Genomic DNA, 27,189 nt, shown 5'->3' on the forward strand with positions numbered 1-27,189 from the left:
GTTTATATACTGTATGTATACCTCTGTCAGTTGCAGTTAATAACTAGTACGCTTTCATTAATAAAAATTAAAATTTCTTAATGAGATTTTCACTTTAATGCTTTTTTATTATCACTTTTTTTGTATTTTGTACAAAGAAAAAATTACCCACTACAGTAAAGCTTATTTCTTTCTTCAGAACACGGCCAAAGAGCCCGAAAAACCCAGAACAACCACTTATTTCTTTCTACTACCCAATTTAAACAAAAATCAAAATATGCACATTTTCAAGTTTTGATTCCCTCAATTTTCTGCTGTTTAAACTTTAAACACTCAAGTTAATGTGTGGTACTCAAGTCATCATACATATAACACTGGGGTTATTTTAAATGCATTTCCAAAGATTAAAAAAATACTTGTACACTACTATTCTAAGTTGAAAACTGCTGGTTTGAAATTTGCTTTTGTGGAAGCATTAAAAACTTACAAACAATTCTAGGTTTTCAAGTTCTCTAGAAAAGAATAGTTCTGCAAATCACAAAAGCTCACCCTGTTTGCAACTTCTTAGTTCTGATTAATTAATGAATTTATTATTAGTTAATCTAAAATGTTGTTTCTGCTTATGGATTGCATGCCTACTGTTGCTTTTCCATTTATTGCTGAACATACATTACTAAAATAAATAACATTTGCCTCTTTTTGGCTTACAATTCATCAGATGAACCATTGGGAAACTTTCCATATGAGTCCAGTCCATAGTTATCTGGAGATATTGCCAACACAATGACTATGACTATTGCTGGTACTCCTGAAAGAGAAAAGGTCATTACATAGTTTTGAGGGAAATAGTGAGAATTACACCATTAAGCATTTAGGCTGAGGCTGGACAACCTCTGGAGGCCTGAGAGCAAAAAAAATTAAATAAAAATAATTTTTTTAAAAAAAAAATCCACCGGTCTACCCTGGGGAGCTGCATATATAACCAAAACATGTTTCTTTGAAAAAGACACTTTGCCCATCATCCTGAGATGTCTTGTCAGAGGGGAAAAGCACTTGAATGTTTGCAAGACAGCCCTGGGCAAGGCCCCCATTCTCTCTCATCCTACTTAATCCGCCTTAGCACACTTTCTCATGCTGTTCCACCAGGTCCATTACCCTCTCAGAACAGCTTCTAAGGGACAGGCTTTTTTGGATGTGAGGAATCAGGAAATTCCTATTGTGCAGAATTTCTAGTCACTCTTCAGTGGATTCAACCTATTATGAGTAACAACAACAACAACAACAACTATAATAAAGACTTATCTAGTGCATTTCACATATTTAGATCACTTAATATACACTGGCCATGGTCACACAAACCTTTAGGCTAAAATTAGTGAATTTTACCTTACTAGAAATTAGCAGCGCACTACCATATGTTGTCTGTTTTCTTCCCGCAAACTGGAACAGGAAACGTGACCACAGATTTACCAGGGTAACTAGCATTACAACTAAACAGTGGTGTGATGGTAAATTTGGAAGTTCAAAGACTCATCATGATAGTCTCCATGGTCACCCTCCATATAAGGAGAGTCCCCAAATGAATGTACTTGGTTGAGTTCATATTAAAAAAAATGAGAAGTAGGCCTCTGATAAGATTAATGGCTCTCATCCCATTCAATTGCCCACTTAAGGCCAAACCACCATCAAATAGGCAACATTTCTCATCTGCATGATGTGATGATCGCAGCTAAGCTGAGAGAGAGCAGTGAAGCCTGAATAGTGTGGTGGACAATGTAACTTTTAATCAGAAAGTTCTTGAACCTCCACCCTGTAAGCCCTGGGTCCACTATATCACCATATCTGAGCCCAGGTCCCCAATTTTAACTTTCCTCTAACAAGCTTGGATCCATTAGCAAACCTCAAAATTTGTCTTATTGTATGGGAGAGAAGCCATGGATTATAATGCCTCCTTTTTACAGGAGCAGCCAAATGGGAGTAACAAGTCAGGCTGCACTCATCACTCTGCTCATTACCATTAAGACAGAATTCTCAACAATTTTCACTGATCACCTTGTGCAAATAATCTGTGTACGTTAGGAAGAACAACCCTCAGAACACGGCCAAAGAGCCCGAAAAACCCACAACAACCAATCTGTATAATCTTTAAAACAGTTGCCTATTGTATTATACGTTTTCTAGAGAACATATTTTAAAACATATATAAGTGAATTAATGTACTTGATTAACAACCTTCAAGCCAATGAATATAATGTGCATTTTTGTAGGAGCAGATACCACACCTTGATGACTCAGAACAGGCACAGGGAAGCTATTCTTCCCAGCACCGGGGATAGGAAGGTTGAACTAAAATGCAGCTACAAGGAAGGGAATAGGATAAAGACTGTAACCAAGTTCTGCAAAAGATTATTTGAATCTATCTTAATGCATCCTTCTCCAGTTCCAACTCCATGCCCACCACAACACATAAGGCTAGATCTAGATTTAATCCTTCTCAGAACAGACCCACTGAAAGCAAAATAAATTAATCCAATTTATCCCACTGATTTCAATAGGTCTACTCTACAATTGAGCATACACAGAACACTTTCTAGTCACTAAACAAATTGGAGATAAATAATACCTATCACAAAGAGAAATACAGGAAAATATATACCTACCCCAGCCAACAATGCAGAACTTCAAAATGTATTTCCTAACATAAGTATTGAACACTTTAACAAGGGCAAGATACATGTGAAAAGCTTCAAGTCCCATCCAAGTGAAGGAAACCAAAAGGAAATAATGGAGAAACACAGCAACTGATATGCACAATTTTTTGTTTTCATACAGAGCAATCCAGGAATCCAGGAGGAAAACTAGGTTCAGCAAGAGCAAGGCAACACATAGCTGGATAAGGATTTTAGAGGGATAATCTCTTCTGATTTTCCTATAAAAGAAATAAATGAAATGCTACAAGTGATGCATTTTCTCCAGTAATCCTCTAATATTATGTTTGAAAAGACATGCAGTAAGGTACTCAATCATCTCTTATATTAAATATTTAACATACATGTTGTTCAATATTAGATATAATTCAAAACAATATATGCTTCAAGAAACAAGACAGAAGAGAAATGAGTAACAAGGACTGACTGGAAGTAGAAGGTTGTTGTAGGAGGATTGTTTGCCTGGACAGAGTCAAATTACTGGGTCGCAAGAGTTGTCTAATTGTAAATTTGCCTGAAATGCTTCTGCAGGCAAAGCAAACTGGAAAGCCATGCTATGTGGCAACTGTTCCTAATCTGGTGCCCTCCATATGTGGCAGACATCTTTGTGTCGCAAGCAATCCAAATGGTCTTTCTGAGTCACAAATTATAACACCCATTATCCCCAGCCAGCACAACTGATTACACAGGCTGGGAAAGGCTGTCATATGATGTGTGAACTGTGCAAACCACTCCTCTCTATATGTGTGAGAGCTGTCGGTCCCAGCCCTGGTGATGCTGGCAGCCGCAGGGTCTCCCAGTTCCAAGTTGTAAGAATAATCACCATCGGCCTTTATTTCCCCTGAACAGACACACAGGAACAGAACCAGAGGCTTTAACTCTCTCAATATGCTTCCTGGCGTTTGAGATCCTTGCACTAACCTCCCAGGCAATGTCCTTTTGAGAAGGCACAAGGCCCCTGAAAGTCTTTGCCTTCTAAAAACAGAGAGGAAGAGGAGTCGTAGCCCTAGTCAGAGGCCTGCCCTGATCAGAGTCCTTTTAATGATGGCCACTGGAGACGGGCAGAGGGCGGAAGGGTTCACTCTTTGGCTCCTCCTGGCGCCTCCTCTGTCTCTTGTGCTGGTGCCTTCATTGCCAGCCCTGCAGCTGGGCCAACGCAGCACCGCTGCTCCCACTGGATGGCGTGGGTACCAAGGTCAGGAAAGTGGCCCTGAGGAACTTCTGCTTGGGGTTCCTTCTCCCACCTGCTTTCCACCTCTCCCAAGGAGGTCACAAGCCTTGACAGCCTCCCACCAGGCCTCTTGTGTTTCCGAGGTTGCCATGTCTCCCTCTGATCCTCTCAGGGAAGCTCCTGAGTCCTCATGTTCCTCCTCCTTTATTGTGGCTGCCACCTCATCCCCCTCCCTTTTCAGGTGCCCCTCATCACTCAGCTTCTCTGTGGACAGCTGCCCTCCCTTTCCCCTGCTTCCCAGAGCCTCCCCAGGCAGGCAAGGCAAGGGCAGATAGACTGCCCAGGTCACCAGTGGCTACTCCCCCACAATATGTCACTGGGTCTTGGGGGCAACATTCCAGGATACAGTGGCCAGAATTGTACTGTATTATGTTTTTATTCCAGCGTAACACAATCGGCACAAATATCACAAAGAATTGGTGGACATTAAGAAGCCAATGTTAAGAGGCCAGTGTTTGCTCCTGTGTGCTGAGTTGCGCCACAGCAAATAGCCTAGACTTCTTCACCACTGAGATTTATTTCAAACACAGTAAGCTGGCAAGCATAACTAATACGACATTAGCCATCAATTTCATCTCTTCTTAAAATTCTATGTCTTCTGTGACATTTTTCTGTCCTAACCTTTGATCTCCAGCTAAAGTTGCTTAGCTGCTAAAGAAAAGAAAAACTGTGATAATACAAGGTTGTTTATAGCTATTCTTTTTAAATTATTCTTTTAAAAGAAAATACTGTACCAATGCCCTTCAGCAGTGCAGGAAGTCCTTCAGTTTCATTATACCTATATCAAAGATACATAAAAGTAATGACTTGCATTTTATAATTTGGGTTGGGAAGGTACTTACTCGAATGCAATGTATGTAACAAGGGTAATGGAAAGAAAAATGGCTGAAAGACCACAACCAATGTAGGTGATGAAAGTTAAAATTAGCACTTGAATAGCGGGTATAGTGATATTTCTCGATAAATCCTGAAAAAGAAAACAAGAGGAAAAAACTTTCTTTTTATATATGCAAAGAAAAGATGTTCCTTGAAAATTATAGCTTATTTTTGTAATACAACCTAAAGCAAGAAATACTTCAGCTAAATAGAAATATAGCATTCCAATTTTTTTCAAAACTGTACTAAATATTTCTGAATATAGGAAAGATTATATGTTTTTCTGCTCCCATCAATGGAATACAGCTTTTGACTAAATAAGCTGACATATACATTATACAAACCTTGGCTTTCTGCATTACTGTCCTTGTGCTAGCCCTTCCCTCCTCTCTTAAGGCTCATAATTTCCTGGCATCATAAATCATAATTTCTTATTACATTCAGTCCAGACAACCATAAGTGGAATAGACCTTCAAATCACTGTTTAAAGCTATTTTAAGATCTTAGTTTCTTCCTATACCGATAATCCACATTTCACATGTAATGAAAAACTTTTAACAAATTAACTCTGGAAGTCTTAACTATTAAAAAAACAATATGTAAGGAGCAATTTGAGGACAGTGTACACAACAGGAGTGTGTGATTTCCAAAAATCCACAGGACACAATGGACATCCCAGACCTTGGAGAAATGTACCCCCTTATACTCTGCCTACACCTACCATTTTTTTTTAAAAAAATCTGCCATAAACAAGGGCAAATGCTGCCATGTTTTCACACCCTAAGCAAGAAAACTGCAGTCTAAGGCCCAGGATGGGATGCTCTCCCAACAAAACTGGACATAACTAGAAGTCACTTCCAGTTTTGGGGGCAGTGCTCATACTGAGCCTAAAACAAATGCGGTAAGATTGCTCCCATGTGCTCTTGAGCAGTGGTTCTCAATCTAGGGTCCCCAGATGTTCTTGAATTGCAATTCTCTGAAGCCTTCACCTTTTCCTGTGCTGGCCAGGATTTCTTGCCGTCCAAGAACAGCTGGAGACCTAAGTTTGAGAACCACTGTTCTAGAGCAGTGGTCTTCAACCTTTCTGGCACCGCAGACCAGTTTAGTGTGCATGTAGGGGGGTATCTGTGCATGCGGGGTGGTGCGTGCATCTGTGTGTGTATGTACTTCTGTGCATGCGGGGGGGAGATCTGTCTCTGCAGCCTGGTCCTGCCGCGGACCAGGTGTTGGGGACCCCTACTCTAGAGAATATAAAGGGACTTTTTCAACAACAATAGCTCAGTGGTTTAGGTATGTAAACCACAGGATTGCTTCCAGCTCTGCAGATCTAAGATTATGATAACAATAATGATTATGAAAATGGGTAATGTCCAGGGTGGGGGTACTCAGGGTCCTTGTGGACTCTAGGAAGGCACACTTGACCAATATATGAGCATGAAATGTGTGCATATGTTGGCTTAACTAGCACACGTGGTAGCTTGAACTGGGGCATTTCTTTCTCTCTCCCTCCCATAAATGAAATATAGTTCCTGAAAGTTTAGCAAGGCATTAATATTTTAAAAATTCAATCTAGGTACTATATATAAAAGTACTTTGAAAGAAGCTTGAAGTTTGGTAAAGCTCATGGAGAGGGGGCTACTGTCATACAGCTGCCTAGAGTGGTCAATATGACCAGATAGGCAGGGTATAAATAAATAAATAAATAAATAAATAAATAAATAAATAAATAAATAAATAAATAAATAAATAAATAAATAAATCCACTTTGAAAACCTAGGGATATATTGAGCTGCTATGCAACTTTCAGTTATGTAGTTAGTACACCCATTACCAGTAAAACTCCAAAGCTTGTAAGGTGGTTGCAGCTACAGACAGTTTCATTGCTTCTTCTCTCTTTAACTACACAGCCTTCATATGCCCAGCCCCCAACACCACCTGCCAGAAATCAGAAGCTTCCATTATCAAAATAGAACTGGCAGAGTTTTAAACTACTATAAAATTAATGCAGGTTAAAAGGAATGACCTCACAGATATACCATTTTTAGTGAAGTCCCAGAAGGCACATCTTACTGTTGAATTATCCTGTTTGGAGAGAGAAAAATAAGATTACTTACTCATCTTGAAGGCATTTTGGAATTAAACCATGTCCTCCATAACGAATAATACATTCAAAATAAAGATACACTTTTGCTTGTGTTTGTATTTAGTCGTTTAGTCGTGTCCGACTCTTCGTGACCCCATGGACCAGAGCATGCCAGGCCCTCCTGTCCTCCACTGCCTCCCGGAGTTGTGTCAGGTTCATGTTGGCCGCTTCGCAGACACTGTCCAGCCATCTCATCCTCGGTCGTCCCCTTCTCCTCTTGCCATCACACCTTCCCAACATCAAGGTTTTTTCCAAGGACTCTTTTCTTCTCATGAGATGGCCAAAGTACTGGAGCCTCAGCTTCAGGATCTGTCCTTCAAGTGAGCATTCAGGGTTGATTTCCTTTAGAACTGCTGTCTCCATCTGCAGTGATCATGGAGCCCAGGAAGATAAAATTTGACACTGCCTCCATATCTTCCCCTTCTATTTCCCAGGAGGTGATGGGACCAGTGGCCATGATCTTAGTTTTTTTGATGTTGAGTTTCAGACCGTTTTTTGCACTCTCCTCTTTCACTCTCATTACAAGGTTCTTTAATTCCTCCTCACTTTCTGCCATCAGAGTGGTATCATCTGCATATCGGAGGTTTTTTGCTTGCATATCAGTAAATCTAGTCTGTATGTTTTGCACATATAAATACATTGAAGTGTCTCCTTATTTGCCCCTCCTTTGCTATAGAGCCAACTCTTCTATGGAGCATTTGTTCCTGCCAATTAACATGTGCTGAGGATACACCCAGCACTGTTGTGAAAAGTGACACCAATCATGCCCATTTCCCCCAACAATAGCAGAAACTGACACAAATACTGCCATTTTTCTTTCATGGACATGGGTACATGTGTTTGTTTCAGAAGAAAAGGAGGCCCACTGAGGGGCAGGCACCACCTCCCCTTTTACCTGCCCAGGGCAAGCTGGAAGGGTCTGGAACACAGAAATCTTGGAAGTTGCTTTCTACTGAACAAGATCATTGGTCCACCAAGCTGAGTATTATCAACTCTGATTGACAGCACCTTTTCTCCAGTGATTTAGGCAGCATCATTTTTCAGCCCTGTCTAGGAAGCCCTGGGATTCCTTAGTGATTCCCCATTCAATCAGTCAATCAGTCAATCAGTCAATCAATCAATCAATCAATCAATCAATCAATCAATCAATCAATCAATCAATCAATCAATCAATCAATCAAGCAAGCAAGCAAGCAATCAAGCAAGCAAGCAAGCAAGCAAGCAAGCAAGCAAGCAAGCGTGTATGTATGACATTTTTATTCTGCCCCATAGTGAACAAGCACTCTCTGGACAGTGTACTAAGCATACATGACCCTGCCTAGATTCTGAAGTCAGACGAGTCTGGTTATGTTCAGGGTAGTGGAATGGAAGAAGCAAGGGGGCGATAAGGGTGGGCAGAGGAGTGATTCTGATTTGTTTTGTGCAAGTATACTTGGGAGTTCCTAACTACACACACCGAATCCTTGATGGGGCACCACAAGGATCTTCATAATAAAATGATTAATCAGTTTCCTCTCATTAGGAGGAGAGATTATCTTAATTTAATTTGGTGCAAAATGCAACTTCAATAATCAGACTCAAAAATACTACTGTATCCTAGATACACTTAGACTGGATAGCTCAATGGTTTTAGATAACTGGCTGTTTAGCTAGGGGTCTGGAGTTCAATTCTCCACTGCACCTCCTGGGAGAACAGCCAGCCTGTGTAGCTGTGGACAAGCTGCGCAATCTCAGGGTGCACCCAGAAGAAGGGAATGGTAAACTACTTCTGAGTACTTACTACCTAAGAAAACCCTGGAAAAGGTCTCCATAAATAGGAACACAATTATTATTATTATTAGATACACATAGGAAACCGCACAAGCATTGCAAAGAAAATTGTTCACACATTTCTAATATTCTGTTATATTAATTATAAAAATATATACAGTAGGTATATAAGTAGAAGAAAACTCCAAACACATGAAGTGATTACTCTAAACACAATTCTAATAAATGGAGAAGAAGCTTGTTAATTGCCCCAATCTACTTGTACCTGACTAGGCCCCGCACTTTTTAGGGTGACGGTAACATTTGTCTTCAGATTGTTAATTGTGAGGTTGGCAACACTTGATGATATAACATGACTGATCAGAGACATATTTTTCAGTGAAGGATCCTGGAAAAAGCACATGTTCATATTAATTAATGGGATTAAAATTTCTTGTTAAACTGAAGTATAAATATTTACACTGCATGCATATTTTAAATATAGAGATATCACCTGGAAGAGAGTCGTCTTCTCAAAAAAGTTAAATGTAATTCTAGAAGCCAGATGCTTATCTTCAAATGGCAAATTTGACATTACTGAGGATGGAAGTGTAATGGCTCCAACATTGTTTGTAGGTACTTGTGTTCCAAGAGTAACCTTTAAGGAATCAACATATAAAAATATATATTTAACAAGGCGAGGAGACTGTTCTATCCTATCCTTTGTTCTATGTGTAGTCTAGTGCAGAGGTCCCCATACCTTCTGTGCCCACCCAGACTAAGGCATCCATCTGGCTCCCATCACAACAGAAAACAGTACAGTGGTGCCTCACTTAACAGGCACCTCGTTTAACGACGAATCCGCATAGCAACAAATTTTTTTGCAATCGCTTTTGCGATTGCATTGCAATGATTTAGATAGGGAAAAATTGCTTTGCGATGATCGGTACCCTGTTTCTCATACCGATCATCACATAGTGATGATTTCCCAACAGCTGATCGGCGGTTCCAAAATGGCTGCCGGGTAAAAAAAATGGCCGTCCGCTGTGTTTTCACCCGGATTCCTCACTTACCGGGCAGCGAAAATGATGGCCGTATGGAGGATTTTCGCTTAAAGGTGAGTTTACAGCCCACAGGAATGCATTGAAGGGGTTTCAATGCATTCCTATGGGCTTTTTAAAACCGCATAGTGACGAAATCGCTTTGCAGCGATTTTTGCTGCACGGATTATTGTCGCTATGCGGGGCACCACTGTAAATCAATTTCTCCATTTATTTGCATAGGCAGGAAGACAGATGGAGGGCTGGAACCCTACCCTAATCTGGGCAGAGCACTTTTTCCATCCTTAATTGAGTGAACAGAGTAGCCTTTCCATTCACAGCTAGATGGCAAAGAAGCTTCTTCTCCCAAAGTGCCTTTGGGAAAAACACAGGGGTTGGCAGTACAGGGCAGCCTGTTCCCTCTTTCACAAAAATGAATACAGCAATTGCTCAGTTCATTTACATGGGGATGGGACCAAGAGAAGAGAAGGAAGAGAAATATAAAAGAGGATACAAAGTGAGAATAAAAGAGAAAAGGGTGGTCAGAGAAAGAGAGAGACAGAAGACCCAAGAGGAGAAAGTAGAAGAGAGAAAGCATGCATGCATGGGACGTGTGGGAACTTATACTCCAGCTATGCATAAAGGGGGCACTTCCATCATGTTTGTAATTGCACAGACACGCCAGCCAGTTTGTAGCAATGGTCAAGGAATTGTTTTTTTGTTTTCCTTACATGCCCACAGACCCTTGATTTCATCAGGAGGTGTTGTTGTTATAGACTTCACTACAAGAAGGTGCTCCCCACAATTGAAGGAAGCATGTGTTCTAAGGGCATGATCATATGAGGCAAATGTTCCCTAGTTACACTCCACTTAGATCATTCTATAAATTTCCAGTCACATGATGCACGGTCATTATCATATCATTTTTCTGGGCCAGCAGTGTAACTGCAGTTATTTCCCCTTTGCCCAGAGGGTTGTGTTATTTTGTTCAGATGATGTATCAATTCATTCCCTACTGTTATGGCATGTGTGCACAACCCTATTGATCTTTTTCCAAAGCCATGTCACTGGGGAAGGTGGCTGCCATTATTGCCTCATGGCTACCCTGCTCTTTAAAAATTATTTTTTTGTGATAGTATATTGATATAGCTTTAAGAAACAATACTTCACCTACTGTCTGGCAAGTGACACAGCCTTGCACAGGGGTGGGGTGGGGTGGGGTGGGGAGGGGAATGCACTGTGTGCAATGCATTTGTTCAAAAGCCTACAATGCTACAGATAAAATGTTATTGAACAGTAACCCCTTCCCATCATATTAATGTATTGGTATTTTTTTTTTAAATTAAAGTAAGGGGCTGCAATGGGCCAGGAAACAAGAGAGGAAATAAATCAGTTCCATGGTGTAGCTGCTGACAACATTACAAACAGGAAGAAATGAATCAGTAACATTAAAACAATTGGGAATGTTTGTCCATACCATGTGACCACAATTAAGTACAACAAAGTACCTTTAGAAGTGGGGAACATTTGCCTTATGTGGTCAGGCCCCAAGTCTTCGAAAACCCCTGCTATCTAATATCACACTCAGTTTTGAATTCTTAAAGACTCATGCACATGTTTATTTTCCAAATGATAAATATTTGTCTCTTTCTTATCTTCTTCCTACAGTACTGGCAATAACAAATGCTACAGCTTCAATTTTTTTAGAGAGGCATTTTTGTTTTTATTTAATTTTATTTCTTATGTTCTCTAAGCACCAAACTTTTCTATGATTATCTCATAAAAAGGCTTGTGGTCAGAAAGCCACAATAAATAGCAGGATAAATAAACTGACTACAGTAGGATTGATCAGATTATATAATTTGTTTTGAAAAGTTGGCCTTACGAGCCCTTTTCAAAGCTTGATTCTTCAATTAAGGGAGAAATTCTGCTACACTTTGAGCCTTGTGAGCTGTTTTATGTTGTGAAATGGGAGCCTTTTTCAAAATCATAAGTCACATTCTTGGGAGGGGGGGAACTGCCCAAAGTCTAGGACAGCTTAAGAACATTTAAAAACAGCCAAATTGTTCCCTGTGGGCACTAGAGTACATCTGCCGTTTTCAGAAAGGAGAGAGGGATAAGGAAAATATTCTAGGAGGAACATGCTTGTGGCCCTCCAAGGTCACAGGAGTGATGGGTAAGTTGGTCCCAAGACCTGGGGAAACTGCCCACCCCCTGTACTAATCGGAGGCAATGCTAACTTGTTACATACTGAACATTATTTTTAGTATCATGTTGTGCCCCCCTTTTCTTATTATTCAAATATATTTTGAAAAGGTTAAAAATAACAGGTACTAATCTGTTTTCCCAAACCTGGTAAGAATACTGATGATAACACATTATAAAAATGTTAAAGCAACAGCTAAAACTAACGTGTTAGCCATTTTAGGTGAAATTCCCAAGCTCTGAAAAATCACCACTTGCTCTTAGAACCCCTTGTTAAAGCTTATCTATCTATCTATCTATCTATCTATCTATCTATCTATCTATCTATCTATCTATCTATCTATCTATCTATCTATCTATCTATCTATCTATCTATCTATCCATCTATCCATCTATCCATCCATCCATCCATCCATCCATCCATCCCAGACCAAACATTTAAGAAGACTCCACTGTATTCTCCCTCATTTGGAAATGAGTCCCATTAAACTCAATGCTTTTGAAAAGATATTGTATTTCAGGTAAAAATTATTTGTACGATTGGCCCTAAACAGATTCTTGCCTTGCCATATTTTTGGAGGAAAGCAGATAACTGGGTTTACCTGGAGGTCTGAGGAATCTTCAACAGCAAAAGATACACTGTTAAAGGAACTGCTGTTGACTTTTAGGACAGCCAGAGCCAAGGCAGAAGAGGTCAGTTCAATGGATTCTGTCGAGAAGTTCAATTTTAAGCCAATTGCATCCACTATTTTTATTATTCTATTAAAGTAAAAACATACAAGATTACATTGCACTGTTCCATTTTAAAAAGGTTCACAAAGTGTAAACATTTCACAAAAACAACTTTCACTTAACTGGAAGCTGAGTCATGGCAACTGGACATCTTTCTTGTTAGGTTGAAACGTTTTGCTACTCATCCAAGTAGCTTCTTCAGTCTGAGGAGAGTGGAAGAAGCTGCTTGGATGAGTAGCGAAATGTTTCAACCTAACAAGAAAGAAGTCCAGTTGCCATGACTCAACTTCCAGAAAACCACACCTGGATGACTGAGAATCTTCACAGAAACTTTCACTTAAATTTCCAGACTTTTGCTTGAATTTCCATCTTTCACTTAAAAATTAGAAGAATTTTGACATGCTAGTGAAAAATATGTCAATGTATATGTTACATAACAGCACTGATGTTACCTGTCTGTCATGGGTTTGGAGGGAAAGTTCCATCCTATGGGGAGTGGAAGGCGGGACATCAGGAGGAGGGGCTGTACTGTATAAATATGTGATGCCTGTGTGGTGAAGAGGAGATGCTGAGACAGACTGTGAGACACTGGGTTGGGACGAAGCAGCAGCTGGGGAAGAAGAAGCTGTTGTGGGAGTCTGGGTGTCTGACAGGGTACTACTGTGTGTCAGAGTACCAACCTGATAAGTTCAGGTGTCTGTGGGTTAGCCAGAACTGATGGGTTCAGGGTCTGTGCTTTAAGTTAAAGGTTCTAGGTGAACCAAACTGTATGCTTGTGTGTGTGAGAATAAGCCACGTTACTTTATTTTATTCACCTGATTGTTTTATTTACCCTGTTTGTATTTAAAATAAACCTTATTCTTTTGTTGTTTAAAAATCCATCCCTGGTCTGTGTGACTTATTATAGGGAATGGTTGGTGGCAGCTTAGTAACTGTGTGATAGATCCCAGTAGGTCTGGGTTTGTCACATTGATTGGTGTCCAGCGTGTGGGATACGACTGGTCCAGTTGTCCAGTGGTCCAGCAAAGCCTTGGCAGGTGTGCCCAGAGCAAGGGGGGTCCAGTCAGGGACAGTCTGAGGCGCGTAGGTAATCTTCTAGGTGTACCTCACGGGGAGGTGCACTAGTAGAAGAACGTGCCAACTGGGGAGACTTAGATTAAGGTGCTCTGAGGCAGCCTGATTTTGGCGGGAAAACGCTGAGGCAAAACTGCGTAGCAACAGCGAGCTAGCTTGCCAGCTGAGAGGCCCAGCAGAGGGGGGTAGGCTCTGACTCGATACTGTTGCAAGTAGTGCTGAAGAACAGCAGCAATCTCTAGGGAGAGCTGGTTCTGAGGCAAGAAGGAAAAAAGTGGTCATTTTATTTTGAGGCTTGACTTTTTAAAGCAGCCTGTTCTGAGGGGGGATTATGCCCTTGACTCGAAGCAAGATAGCAGACATGAGTGAAGTGAAAGACCCCCAGATTGACCAAGGTTCTGAGGAGGAATTTGGCTCAGTGCAAGGTGACAGCACAGGAGAGCAGGACCCAGAACTCAGAAAAATACTCCTAGCCCAACAGCATGAGCTGAGGGTGAGGGAAATGGAGGAAAGATTAGAGAGAGAAAGAAGGGAGGAAAGGGAAAGGCAATTTGAAATGGAGCAAAGGGAAAGAGAGAAACAAAGGCAATTTGAAATAGAGAGATTGGAAAGAGAAGAAAGATTGGAGAGAGAGAAAATGGCGTTTGAATTAAGAAAACTGAAACTGATGAACCAGAACAATAATAACAATAGGGATTCTGAGGGAGGCCAACTGTCTAAAGCTGACCTGAAGAAATTCCCTGTGTACCACAAGGGAGATTGTCCTGAGGTGTTCTTTTCCTTAGTGGAAAGAGCGTTTGTGGACTTCTCAGTGAGGGAAACTGAGAAGATGACCATCATGCGTTCTTTAATCAGTGGTAGCCTGGCTGAGGTTTATGCCGAGATGCCTGAGGAACGGATGAAAGATTTTGCAGAGTTTAAAAAACTGGTGTTCGCAAGACATGGGATAAATGCAGAGCAGCTGAGACAAAGGTTCAGGTCCCTCACCAAGAAGCCAGAACAGACTTTTACCCAAGTGGGGGCCCAATTGGTGAGGCTGCTTGAGAAATGGCTGTCGCAGGAGGGAACAGAGACCTATGAACAGCTTAAAGACTTGATAGCCCTGGAACAGTTCTATTCAGTCCTGCATGGGGAATTGAACTTCCAGGTGAGGGAAAGGAAACCGAAATCTGTGGCAGCAGCCGCAGAGATCGCGGATTTTATCTCCCAAATAAGAAAGCCCTTGGGTGAGGGGAAATCTGTAGGTAAACCCAAAGAAACCTACAGCAAGTACTCTCAGGGACCAGGGAAAAGCCAGCAAGGGGGAGGGGCCCATGGTGAAGGGAAGCCCTCAGGCATGAAACCAAGCCCTCAGAATTTGGAGGGAAAACCCAAACAAGAGGAGAGAGAATCAAAATACACCAGAAAATGCTATTTCTGTCAGGGAAAGGGTCATCTGATCTCAGAGTGTGAGAAATTGAAGCAGCTAAAAGGAATGGTGCCTCAGAATTCTAGTGGGACCAAGCCAAAAGCTGTGTTCTGTGTCCAGCAAGAGCAAGGCTCAGTGTCACAGAGGGAGCCTGTTGCCATGGCTACTCAGTCTGGAACAGCTACCTATGCTGAGCAGGCTGAGGAAAATGGTCCTCTTGTGGAGGTAAAGCGCTGCTTGCTGATAAAAACAGATTCTCAGTTGTTTGAGACAGCCGGGGTGGACGTAGGAATACTTGACCGTCAGTATAGGGGGCTGCGGGACACTTGTTCCCAGGTAACCCTGTGCCATCCCGATATCATTCCCCGGGAGTTTATAATCCCAAATGAGAGCATAAAGGTAGCAGGTATTGAGGGGCAGGTAATCTCTCTGCCAGTAGCAGAGGTACCTGTCAACTTTCAAGGCTGGAGGGGAGATTGGCGGATAGCGATTTCATCTACTCTGCCAGCAGCCGTGCTCGTGGGAAATGACCTGGCTGAACATGTGAAAAGGGTGCTAGTGATTACACGCTCGCAAGCCACCACGGGGACAGTTCAGGGGGGTAATGATGAGCCAGAGGCGGAAGCAGAGGGGAGTTCAGAAGCTGTGGTGGAAACCTTAACCACAGACAGCAGATTTGGACAGGAGCAAAAGGCAGACGCCACTCTCCAAAAGTGTTTTGAACAGGTGACTGACGCCCAGCTAACACCTGAAACCCCAGTGAGATTTCTGGAGAAAAAGGGGATTTTATATAGAGAAACCCTGAGGAACATCTCAAAAGGGGGAGATGGGATCAGAAGTCAACTGGTGGTACCTGAAAAGTATCGCCCCATGATCTTACAAAGGGGGCACTCTGACATGTTTGCTGCACACTTAGGGGTGAAAGGGCCCCTTGATTTGATCAAGCAAAATTGGGAGCAGATCACCCAGGATGACCCACAAGACGTTGTGACTTACATAGACACCTTGATGATTGACCTAAGGAGAAATCTAGAGCTGGCAGCAGAAAACCTGCAAGCTCAGAAGGTCAGACAGAAAACATGGTATGACCACAAAGCTAGAGAGAGGCACTTTGACCCAGGGGAGGAAGTGCTTTGGCTTAGGCCCTGCAGAGAGAACAAACTGCAGCTCAAATGGGCAGGACCATATAGGGTCATTTCCAAGATGTCAGACCTGAACTACCTAATAGAGCAGGAGGAGAACCAAGCAAGGAGGGTGGTTCATGTGAATGCCCTAAAACCCTACTACAGAGGGGAACAGAGGGTTTTATTCGCGATAAAAGCAGCTGAGAGTGAGGAAGCGGAATTACCCTTCTGGGAGGGTAGAGGGGAAGTAAAATACAACCCAGAGGAGGTAAAGATCAGTCCTGCACTCACCCAAGACCAGCAGCAAGAACTAAAGATGCTGCTTAGTAAATATCAACAGGTGTTTTCCAACAAGCCGGGGATAGTGAAGGGAGTGATGCATCGGATCCACACAGGGGATGCACCCCCGCAGGCAGTATCCCCATACCGAGTAACGGGACCCTATAGGGACAAGGTGCGGAAGGAGCTGGACGAAATGCTGAGGGAGAACATAATCGTCCCCTCTTCTAGTCCTTGGTCCTCTCCAATAGTCCTTGTGGACAAGCCTGATGGGAGCATTAGGTTTTGTGTTGATTACAGGAAATTAAACCGTGTAACCACTCCTGATGCCTACCCAATGCCCAGGCTAGACAACCTGATTGAAACCATAGGGGGTTGTCGGTTCATCTCATCATTGGACCTGGTAAAGGGATATTGGCAATTAAGAATTGATCCCAGGGATCAAGAAAAAACTGCCTTTTGCAGCCCTTTTGGTCTCTATGAGTTTCGAGTCCTGAGCTTTGGTCTCAGAAATGCACCAGCCACATTCCAAAGGCTGATGGACCAGACCTTGGCAGGGCTCAGTGACTTTACAGTGGCCTACATTGATGACATAGGGATCTTCAGTAATACCTGGGAAGATCACCTGATACACCTGGAGTTAGTGCTGCAGAGGTTAAGTGCAGCAGGGCTAACAGTAAAGGCCAGCAAGTGTCAGCTGGGTAGCCCAGAAATAAAATACTTAGGTCACATGGTAGGGGGAGGAATGATAAAACCCCTGGAGGCCAAAATAGAAGCTGTTCGAGATTGGCCTAGACCCACCACCAAGAGAAAAGTCAAATCATTTCTTGGGTTGGTGGGCTACTACAGAAAGTTCATCCCGAGGTTTAGCGAGATTGCGGCTCCGCTGACCGATCTGACGAGGAAGAAGGCTGATGACCGCATCCCGTGGACCAGCGACTGTGAGGCGGCGTTCCAGAGGTTGAAGGAGGCGTTGATCAACTATCCTGTCCTGCGTGCTCCAGACTTCGACCGGGAGTTCATCATCTACACCGATGCGTCTAACAGCGGGGTAGGAGCAGTTCTGTGCCAGGAGGATGAGAATGGTGACCAGCATCCAGTGTCCTACCTGAGTAGGAAACTCCAAAAAGGTGAGAGACATTTGGCAACCGTGGAGAAGGAGTGTTTGGCCATAGTCTACGCGATCCAGAAGGCCAAGCCTTACATCTGGGGAAGACATTTTATTCTGTGTACTGACCATTCACCATTGCAATGGTTAAAGACGATGAAAACCCACAATAGCAAACTTATGAGGTGGGCTTTGAACTTACAGGACTATGACTTTGAAGTGAAGGTGGTCAGAGGGTCAGTGAACTGTGTTGCTGACGCCTTATCAAGAAGACCTGAAGACTGAAGACGGCGAAAGAACATGGACTATATGTATATAATGAAAACAAAAAGTTAAAATGTACCTGGTTTTGAATTTGGTTGGTATTAATAAAGGTAAATTGATGTACTGTATATGGTAAAATGTTTAAATGCATATTTGCTATGGTTAACTTGGAGTGTAAGTATATGTAAGTATTATATGGTATGTATAAATGTTGTTGTGTATTTTATGCAGGTTGTTTTTTTGGTGAAAAGCACTTTTAGCTTTCCCCCTACAAAACAACTTTTAAAGAGGGGAGGTGTTACATAACAGCACTGATGTTACCTGTCTGTCATGGGTTTGGAGGGAAAGTTCCATCCTATGGGGAGTGGAAGGCGGGACATCAGGAGGAGGGGCTGTACTGTATAAATATGTGATGCCTGTGTGGTGAAGAGGAGATGCTGAGACAGACTGTGAGACACTGGGTTGGGACGAAGCAGCAGCTGGGGAAGAAGAAGCTGTTGTGGGAGTCTGGGTGTCTGACAGGGTACTACTGTGTGTCAGAGTACCAACCTGATAAGTTCAGGTGTCTGTGGGTTAGCCAGAACTGATGGGTTCAGGGTCTGTGCTTTAAGTTAAAGGTTCTAGGTGAACCAAACTGTATGCTTGTGTGTGTGAGAATAAGCCACGTTACTTTATTTTATTCACCTGATTGTTTTATTTACCCTGTTTGTATTTAAAATAAACCTTATTCTTTTGTTGTTTAAAAATCCATCCCTGGTCTGTGTGACTTATTATAGGGAATGGTTGGTGGCAGCTTAGTAACTGTGTGATAGATCCCAGTAGGTCTGGGTTTGTCACAGTATATAATAAGAAGCTGCAGGGTCAATTTGTTGAGTAAAATGAAGGATTTATTGAACTGGTCTTTAACATCCACTTTTTCTCAAAAGGGCTAGGGTAAGTTTCAGGCCATTAATTCTGAAGGTTTACTCTGAGGCAGATTAGAAAGTAGGAAAGAGCCTTTCAAAAGGCTCTGGGAATCTATGCCAAAGGTGTTTAGATTGGCTCTCTCCTTTTCCAGGAAGACAACAATGGTTTTAACTGCTGAGATCTTAGGCAGTTAAAGGTGACTAAGCAGCTCCTTGGTTTACGTATCTGGCTGAGGAGCCAGAGGTTGGGAGTTTGATTCCCCACTGTGCTTTCTGCAAGTACAACCAGCCTGTGTGGCCTTGGGCATGCTGCATAGTTCCAGGGCATCCCAAAAAGAAGGGAATGATAAGCCACTTCTGAGTATTCTCTACCTGGAAAACCCTGGAAAACATCTCCGTAAGTCAGAATTGACTTGATGGCACACGATTATTATTAGGAGGCAGATAAACTGGTTTGTTCTTGAAGTGGTTATTGACTGCTGTTTATTTCTTTTCATAGCTGTGGTTTTTACTGAGGTTTTTTCCCCTTTGTATCCTCGAAGGCTGTTCTTCCTGATGTTTCACCAGTCTCTTTTTCCCCCTTTACTTGTTTATATGCTTTGAGATTCTGTTTTTGCTTGTATTTTATTAAGCATCCTTTGTAATGGAAAGGTAGGTTGTTTTGGCTGAAATCTTGTTTGTTTTGACATTACATAAAGTTATGCCTGTGTAAGCACAAGGGCCATTACACCTAGGCAAAGAGCATTGCATAATTAGATTGCATTATCAGTTATATAGTTCCCATCACAACCACAGCAGCACACATGTGGAAGCGGGTTTGTGAATAGCACTTCCACAATGTCATGTTTTTCACAAATGTTGCAGGAGCTTTCCACAGTGCACATGGAGCTGCGCAACAGGTTTCAGTCAATACTGAATAAATAACAAATTAACATAATTCTAATATAATGAATTAGGCCCATATCTTATTGAAAATGTCTATGTAAATGTCTATGCAACAGTATATGTATGTAGTTTGCAGCATTTGGCAGGGAGTTTGGTGTCAGACTCTTCACAAGAAGGGCACCTCACCAAATGCTGCAAATGTTTCGTGCAATTCAACAGGATACTGGCCTTAAGGAAAGTTCTGTTTGCTGAAGCACAGCATGTTCATTCCAGTAAAACAATTTCATATAGAGGGGTGATATACAAAATTACATCTGAGAGCATTAAGACTGTATGGAAGAGATAAACAGTATAACAATAAGGTGCACTAAAGTTTCCTTAAATTACAAAACCCATACCTTTTAGACATTGGAGATATCTGTGATTGTGGCTTGTCTAGGAGAAAGCTAACACTTTCCAGCATTGTTTTTGCAAAAGAGGGTGCTATTGTTTCCGCAGTCAAATTGCCTTCCAGCTGAGATACTATTTTCTCCACATCTGGGCCACCACTGCTATCAGTAATGTTTGGGTGATTTTGGGATACTTGTTCTGCAACAGACAAAGAGGGAAAGAAGTATGTTATTTAGGTCTAATGGGAAGAAAAAGGAAAATGAAGCCTTTTCATACTGAAAGCAGAATTTGTTTCATTCAACTATTGTTTCAGTAAATAATTCAACATCATGTAAGTAAAATATTGTTGCCCCTAGTGTAATACTGTACAATACAAGGAGGGGCTGCCTGTGGGCTAGAAGGCAGAATTGCCTCACCTCAGAATGTGGGGAGATATCCCTTTCCCTGCTCACAATCTGTGAATATAAGGCAGGTGCTGATTCAGTGCTAATAGTTTAAAAGATCTTACGATATCAATTTCAAGTCCAATCTCCAGAGGACTTCTTCCAGTTTCCAATGTAAGAGCTAGACTAAACATACTAGAGAAAAAAGGTAAAGGTAAAGGTTCCCCTTGACAATTTTTGTCCAGTCGTGTTTGACTCTGGGGGGCGGTGCTCATCCCCGTTTCCAAGCCATGGAGCCAGCATTTTATCTGAAGACAATCTTCCGTGGTCACATGGCCAGTGCGACTTAGACACGGAACGCTGTTACCTTCCCACCAAGGTGGTCCCTATTTATCTACTTGCATTTGCATGCTTTCGAACCGCTAGGTTGGCGGGAGCTGGGACAAGCGACGGGCGCTCACTCCGTTGCGTGGATTCGATCTTATGACTGCTTGGTCTTCTGACCCTGTAGCACAGGCTTTTGTGGTTTAGCCCACAGCGCCACCACGTCCCTGTAAAAACATACTAGAGAAGTCACCGGTAAATGGGCCCATCATGTATTATGGGAAAACCACATGCCCAATTGCAGCTCGTCTTAAAAGATTGATACACTTGGTAGCAACTGTATTCTTCTTTTTCTAATATGCAGATCAGTAGGAATATGATACAGGTTCAGGATGTGACATGTATCACTTGCATGAATCAGTTGTACTGGAAAACTACAGACAGGCCTTTAACAATAGCCCACACAGAAATGTGTTAGGTTTCTGCTTTTTCCAATAAAGTACCTTGATTCACGGCAGCCTGATCCAAACATTCAAGATGTGGCAGAGGAACAACAGGGGGTGAAGCCATTTGCCAAATGAATTTGCTTGCCACATGACAAAGAAGAAATGCTACTTTTTACCTTGTGGCAGTACAAAGTAGAGATTGTGAGTGCTGAAGCACCCTGAAAGTACATAGCTATTTAGTGGGTATCTACTCCTACTGATGCCAGCAGCATGTGCTCATGCCAGAACATCTACCCGCTCGGGTTTGCACTTGCACAGTCCCACCCTACCTCTGTCCTGGTGCCATAGGGCAAAGGGTAGGATATTACCATGCAATCGCCAGTTATGTTTTCACTTAACAACAGCTTTACCAGTCAAACTGCAGTTGGTAAAACAGTAGTGTTTGCACTTAACAACTGCACAGCAAACTGCAGCTGTTGACATGGAGGAAACACTTCTGGGTTACACTGCTAGTATAACACCACAGTTTAAACTGCGTATGTACATCTAGTCTATTGACGGGGGACTTCACGATCCGTTGTAAGAAATTAGATTTACCTGTGGTGGCTTTACTTGTATTTCCAGCATCACCAGTGGTAGAATGTGTATCAAAAGAAGTGGACAACATGGAAGTGAAAGCTGCTGCTGTAGTTTTGGTGGAAGAGGAACTGTGAGGTGCTGCAGTGATGGAAGGTACTGCCAAAGAAGTAGTAGTCTTGGTAGATGGCATCGCAGAAAATGCTGGATTAGTTGTTCCAAATGGACCAACTGTATTTGTAGACTTTATAGAAGGTGCAGGAGTAATCTCTTCAGTGGGAGGATGTGTATTTGTATTCCACAGAGTAGATATATTAGAATATTCTGCTGTTGTCAGCCCAGTCAAAAAAGGAGTGACAGCAGTCGAAGAAGCAACCGGTAAGCCAGTACTAGAGTCAGTGCAAGCAACTGTTTCATGCATGCCACTGTAAGAAGAACAGGGGTGTGGGGGGAAAGATAGGCTGATTTACCCATATGAACACGCACAAAAAACCCTACAAGGTTCCAAAAGGGGTACAGTAAATCAAGTTCAAATTTAATAATATTAATTTTTCTAATGTCTTTAGGGATGTTCTTTATTAGACACAGAACCAGATCCTGTTGCTCAGTGTGGTAAATCAGAGCAGAGTTGTCCCATTATATTAATAGGGATTTTGCTATGTTATGATTATTATTTATTTATTTATTTATTTTATATCCCGCCTATCTAGTCAATTAACACCACTCTAGGCGGCTAAATTGAATTACAGAGTACGCCCATGTGAATCAATGGAGTTCATGGAGGAATTGATTCACCAAATCCCCATTGGTTCAGAGGGCCTACTCTAATGAGATATACTAAGCTAAGCAACAGGATTTTGGCCACAATCATTAATCACTCAAATATCACAGAATTCTGAATTATGTGGTAAAATATTTTGAAATATTAATGAAATATGAAATTAAATTCCTTTTAGATATATTCATAGTCATTTAGAAGACTGGCTTTCCTCTGAGCAAGCACATAGACACATTCAAAAGCTCTCTCATATCAAAGTAGTATAAGAATAGAGAACCTGAGCATGCCTTAGTTATCAAATCCTATTTTCACTCTCTCCACTCTGCAGATGGGAATATAGCAGGAACACTCAGGTCTTGCAGACTCCACTATGTTTTGCCATCCAATTAGCCCATGTGTATACTTGAAGGAAGGAGGGAAAGGAGAAAGAAAGCCCTGTGGCCAGCCACATGAACGTGGATTCTTCCTTATTGGGTTTTTCATGTATTCTTTGGATTTGTTTATTTATGCTGTGCTTTTTTTCTTGAACAGCATCTTCTAAGAACTTATAAAATGTTGTGAGATATACTTTTATTCTATTCTTGCATTGTCTCCCCTTCTGTGAACCCCCAAGGCTACTAAGGAACAGACTAGATGCCACATAATCATACAGTTAGCATAATACATGCTTTGATTTTTTCCCTCCTAAACAACAGAGATAGCAGTGTGACATGGGAAAGGGGATATCTGAGCCTTTGGTTCTCATCACATGTCCAGTCTGGAACCCAAAATATAAACAGGATACCTATTTGTTCCCTATTCCTCTTCACCACTCAGTCAATCCAGAGCTAAGAAATGCTGTGCAAAGCAGCATGGGAAATTATTATGCTGTTTTACAGTTACACCAAAACCTGACTGAAGCAGGCTTATGTTTATGTCATGTTTACCACTGCAGTAGTCGCAGCTCTTCAACTGTTGAGGGACAAGTGTGAGGTTCCAAAGGTGAACAACAGCATGACTCTATAATAATAAAAGATTCAAAATATTTGTCACTGAAAAAAGAGACAAAATCCTTTTCTGAAATAAAGTATTATTTGCATTTAAAATTGTATGAATATGCTATATATAACATTATTTAGCTTCACAATGAAGTACAGTGGTGCACCGCTAGACCATAGGAAAACCCATTTTGCGAATTGCTATAGTGATCTCAAAAAGTCAACGTCTAGCTAAAAAACCGTTTTGCGGGGTAAACGTCTAGCGGGGCACCACTGTACATAATTAGGCAACTTAGGGAGTTGCCTGAAAGTGAGGTAGAAACTTAATATATTTATTCAGCAAATGTATTTCTGAAATCTACATCCTGCATTTTCACTAATAGTCATGTCCCAGGTGACAAATAATAAAATACAGATAAAACCAGAATGATAGTATTACAGTATGTCTATAACAGATAATTGTTCTTTTTCAAAAGTTACATAACTTGGATGCAATGCAAGTCTATCCAGCAGCTGGTAATGGGATGCGCAGATCCCCAGCTGCTGAGCACTGATCAGTGGAAAACCTGTTTGCTTACCGAAAGAGGGGAAGAACAGGACTGCAAGGTGCCTGGAAAATGCTCAGTGTCACCTAATGACACAGTAGATCTACGCAAGACAGTATCTTCCATTATCAAGATGTACTACTGCAGAGAGTGTCCGCACATACAGAGACCCAGCCAATTTTCCTTATTCTGTTGTTAATGAATTCTGGTTTCTAGTAGAATATGGGCTCCTTCTCTTCCAGAGGGGGAGAAGGTGGCTAAACAGTTCACTCTGCCTGCGCCCACATTCTGATAAATATATCACTCAGTGTTGAAAACTCTTCATATCCAAGGCCACCTCTCATTAAATACTAGCACAGAGTAACATTGTAAAACAGACAGAACAACCTGCACATTTTAAATGATACTGGTAACTAAGTATTATGATAAACTGAACAATATAAATAAATATTGCCAGTATGTTCCACTGAAATGGCTATCTGGAAGCTGAGTTGTGTCAACTGGACTTCTTTCTTGTTAGGCTGAAACATTTCAACCTAACAAGAAAGAAGTCCAGTTGACACGACTCAGCTTCCAGATAACCACACTTGGATGACTGAGAATTTTCACAGATACACTGAAATGTCTGATGTGACAAAATAGCTGATATACGCAAGCCCTAAATTAAAATCCAGAAAAATCCATGCTAAAATTGGCAAGCAATTTCTTTTTTTTAAAATGTATAGCTTCAGATTCTGAATTTTAGGCCCAATATGAGATGCATCATCTGTAGAATAGAAATATATTCAAGACTACTTACCAACTGGCCCGATTTCTGCTTTTTCTTGTAAATCTAATAATATGTAGCTTATATTCAGATTTTTCTGCAGCTTGATTATGAAATTGCAGTCTGATATACTACAATGTGGAAGAAAAATAAATGTAAGCCTTACAAAATTGATTGCTCTATAAGCATTATGCCTCTGTGAAATCATTTTCTTATCAACCATAAAACTGTGTATGCTCCTTTGGCTCTATCTGCTAAGTAAATGTACAGTCACTTTTTACTGCTACATATTGGATCTGATGCCAATGAACTAACTCTCATGAACTAGAATTAGACATTTTAGTCCCCCCAAGGCCCTTTTTTCTTGCAAAATGGACCTAGACCTAGACCTACAGTACACTGTAGAACATTACATTATTTATTATTTATTTTATTAAATATATTTTACCCCAGGTGGCTTAGATCTTTAAAAACACAATATTAAAAGCTAAAAGTTATATTTTATTGTCACCTGCATAGATGTAAACCATATCCCCAAATTTCAGCCATAGTTCTTCACATAGTTCTTCCTTGCAAACAACAAAGAGTGAAACAGCTGGCAAAAAAAAGTCATCTCAATGTATCTATTGATTTTTGCACTTTTCTCCCAGCCAATGAAATATACTGGCACAAAAAATATCCCTTGTAATTTTTTTTGGCATATCTTGAGGTGGCAAAGCAGAAGTAATATATTCTGTTTGTCAACAGGTTACGTCCCATTCAATTGTCCCCCCCCCCCAAATTTCTCGGACTCATTGCACTTAGGAAATACCCCACAGTACAAGAAATACAAGGGAAACCTGCTATAGAATGAACAAAAATGATTAGAGTGAGTTTTATATTTTCTATAAGTTTTGTACTGCTTAGGATTCCTGCAGATGCAGTAGCGTGTTCCAAGGTGGGATCTTCTATTTAAAGACTTCTTTCATTACAGAAGGTTAGGAGGATAGCATTTCCTTCTCACGTGCCATCCAAATTGCATCATTATATATCTGGCTGCAGAGCCAAAGGTTATAGGTTTGATTCACTCATAGTGCCTCCTGTGAGCAAAGCCGTCCTGTGTGACCTTGGGCAAGCTGCACAGTTCTGGGGTGTTTCCAGAAGAAGGGAAGGGTAAACTACTTCTGAGCATTCTCTATCTGGAAAACTCTGAAAAGTGTTGCCATAAGTCAGAACTGATTTGATGGCATGCGATTCTTATTTAGACCAAGTTTCTTACTCCAGGCAGTTCTAGACTTATCCCATACACAGACCCCCTAAGCTGTAATCCTGCACAGACGTACCTGGGAATCAGTCCCACTGATCTCAGTAGAACTTACTTCTGGGCAGACATGTTAAGGTTGCACAGTTAAGTGTCTCCATTTTAAAATGATAGTGATTTTTAATACACTTACAGTCATTTACAGAATCAAAAATATAGTAATTATTAAAAATAACAAACCTCTGATTGACTGGAGCACATTGCATGAGGGAAGACTATGAGAGAATAAAATTAAAACAAGTGATTAGGTCATCAAAATACGCATTCAACATATTTATAATAATATAGCATAAAATGGCCAAAATCCTGTTGGCACAAAGTTACACTATTTTAAATGAACTGAAAACTTATTTCCCCCTGTTTCAGATTCCAAGACAACCCAGGGCATCCTTTTGCCCTTGCTAATACTGGGACCAGGAAGCGGAAGCCTTTAATATAAAAAATATCACAGCCAATATTTTACTATTAAAGGCTTCCACTACCTGTCCCAGGACTACCGAGGCCTTCCTCTAAAATAAAATAAAAATGGGGTAAGCAGGGAAGAAGCTTTTAAGTTAAATATTACCAGCACTGGATGATGATGATGATGACATCCAGCTTCCATGATGTAATTTTATGCCAACAGGATTTTGGCCAGTTAATAATTGTAGTAATAAGCCATAACTTACTTACATCACTTAACCTCTGAAGTGTTTCATTGAAATCTGAAATTCTGAAATAAAAGTTTTCAGCAGCTTTATCATAAATTATTCTATAACTAATTTTCACTTGTAAACAGTCCCCAAGTCCTTCCCCCCACCCCCCACCCACCCACCCACAAACACACACACACCCATGCCATTCTAGATAAGGTCCCAGTCCTTCAAAGTGACTTTTCAGGAAGCCTCTGGAGGAGGAAGCAGGAAAAGGTCCCTACGTGCAAGTACAGTTTCATGTGCTTTTGCCTTCCAAAGACAACTGCAAAAAGTCCAAGTTCATGACACAAATATCTTTA

At 41.3% G+C, this 27,189-nt stretch overlaps 1 protein-coding gene across 2 annotated transcripts in view; it reads right to left on the bottom strand.

The window, feature by feature from the left end:
• The window catches only part of ADGRG2 (adhesion G protein-coupled receptor G2), a 75,368-nt gene that overhangs the window by 5,125 nt on the left and 43,054 nt on the right, over positions 1–27,189 (bottom strand). For both annotated transcript variants that reach the window (XM_072994323.2, XM_020789189.3), the window contains 14 exons: positions 26,868–26,907; positions 26,376–26,410; positions 24,929–25,026; positions 23,534–23,606; positions 21,851–22,254; positions 20,109–20,298; positions 12,534–12,690; positions 9,201–9,344; positions 8,973–9,095; positions 6,831–6,876; positions 6,626–6,729; positions 4,761–4,885; positions 2,640–2,908; positions 688–787 (listed from right to left, as the gene is read on the bottom strand). In XM_072994323.2, the coding sequence (XP_072850424.2) occupies positions 688–787; positions 2,640–2,908; positions 4,761–4,885; positions 6,626–6,729; positions 6,831–6,876; positions 8,973–9,095; positions 9,201–9,344; positions 12,534–12,690; positions 20,109–20,298; positions 21,851–22,254; positions 23,534–23,606; positions 24,929–25,026; positions 26,376–26,410; positions 26,868–26,907 (1,908 nt within the window). The remainder of the gene's footprint in view (positions 1–687; positions 788–2,639; positions 2,909–4,760; positions 4,886–6,625; positions 6,730–6,830; positions 6,877–8,972; positions 9,096–9,200; positions 9,345–12,533; positions 12,691–20,108; positions 20,299–21,850; positions 22,255–23,533; positions 23,607–24,928; positions 25,027–26,375; positions 26,411–26,867; positions 26,908–27,189) is intronic.

This window comes from Pogona vitticeps, chromosome 3 (assembly GCF_051106095.1).
Source record: "Pogona vitticeps strain Pit_001003342236 chromosome 3, PviZW2.1, whole genome shotgun sequence".
Taxonomy (NCBI): Eukaryota; Metazoa; Chordata; class Lepidosauria; order Squamata; family Agamidae; genus Pogona; species Pogona vitticeps.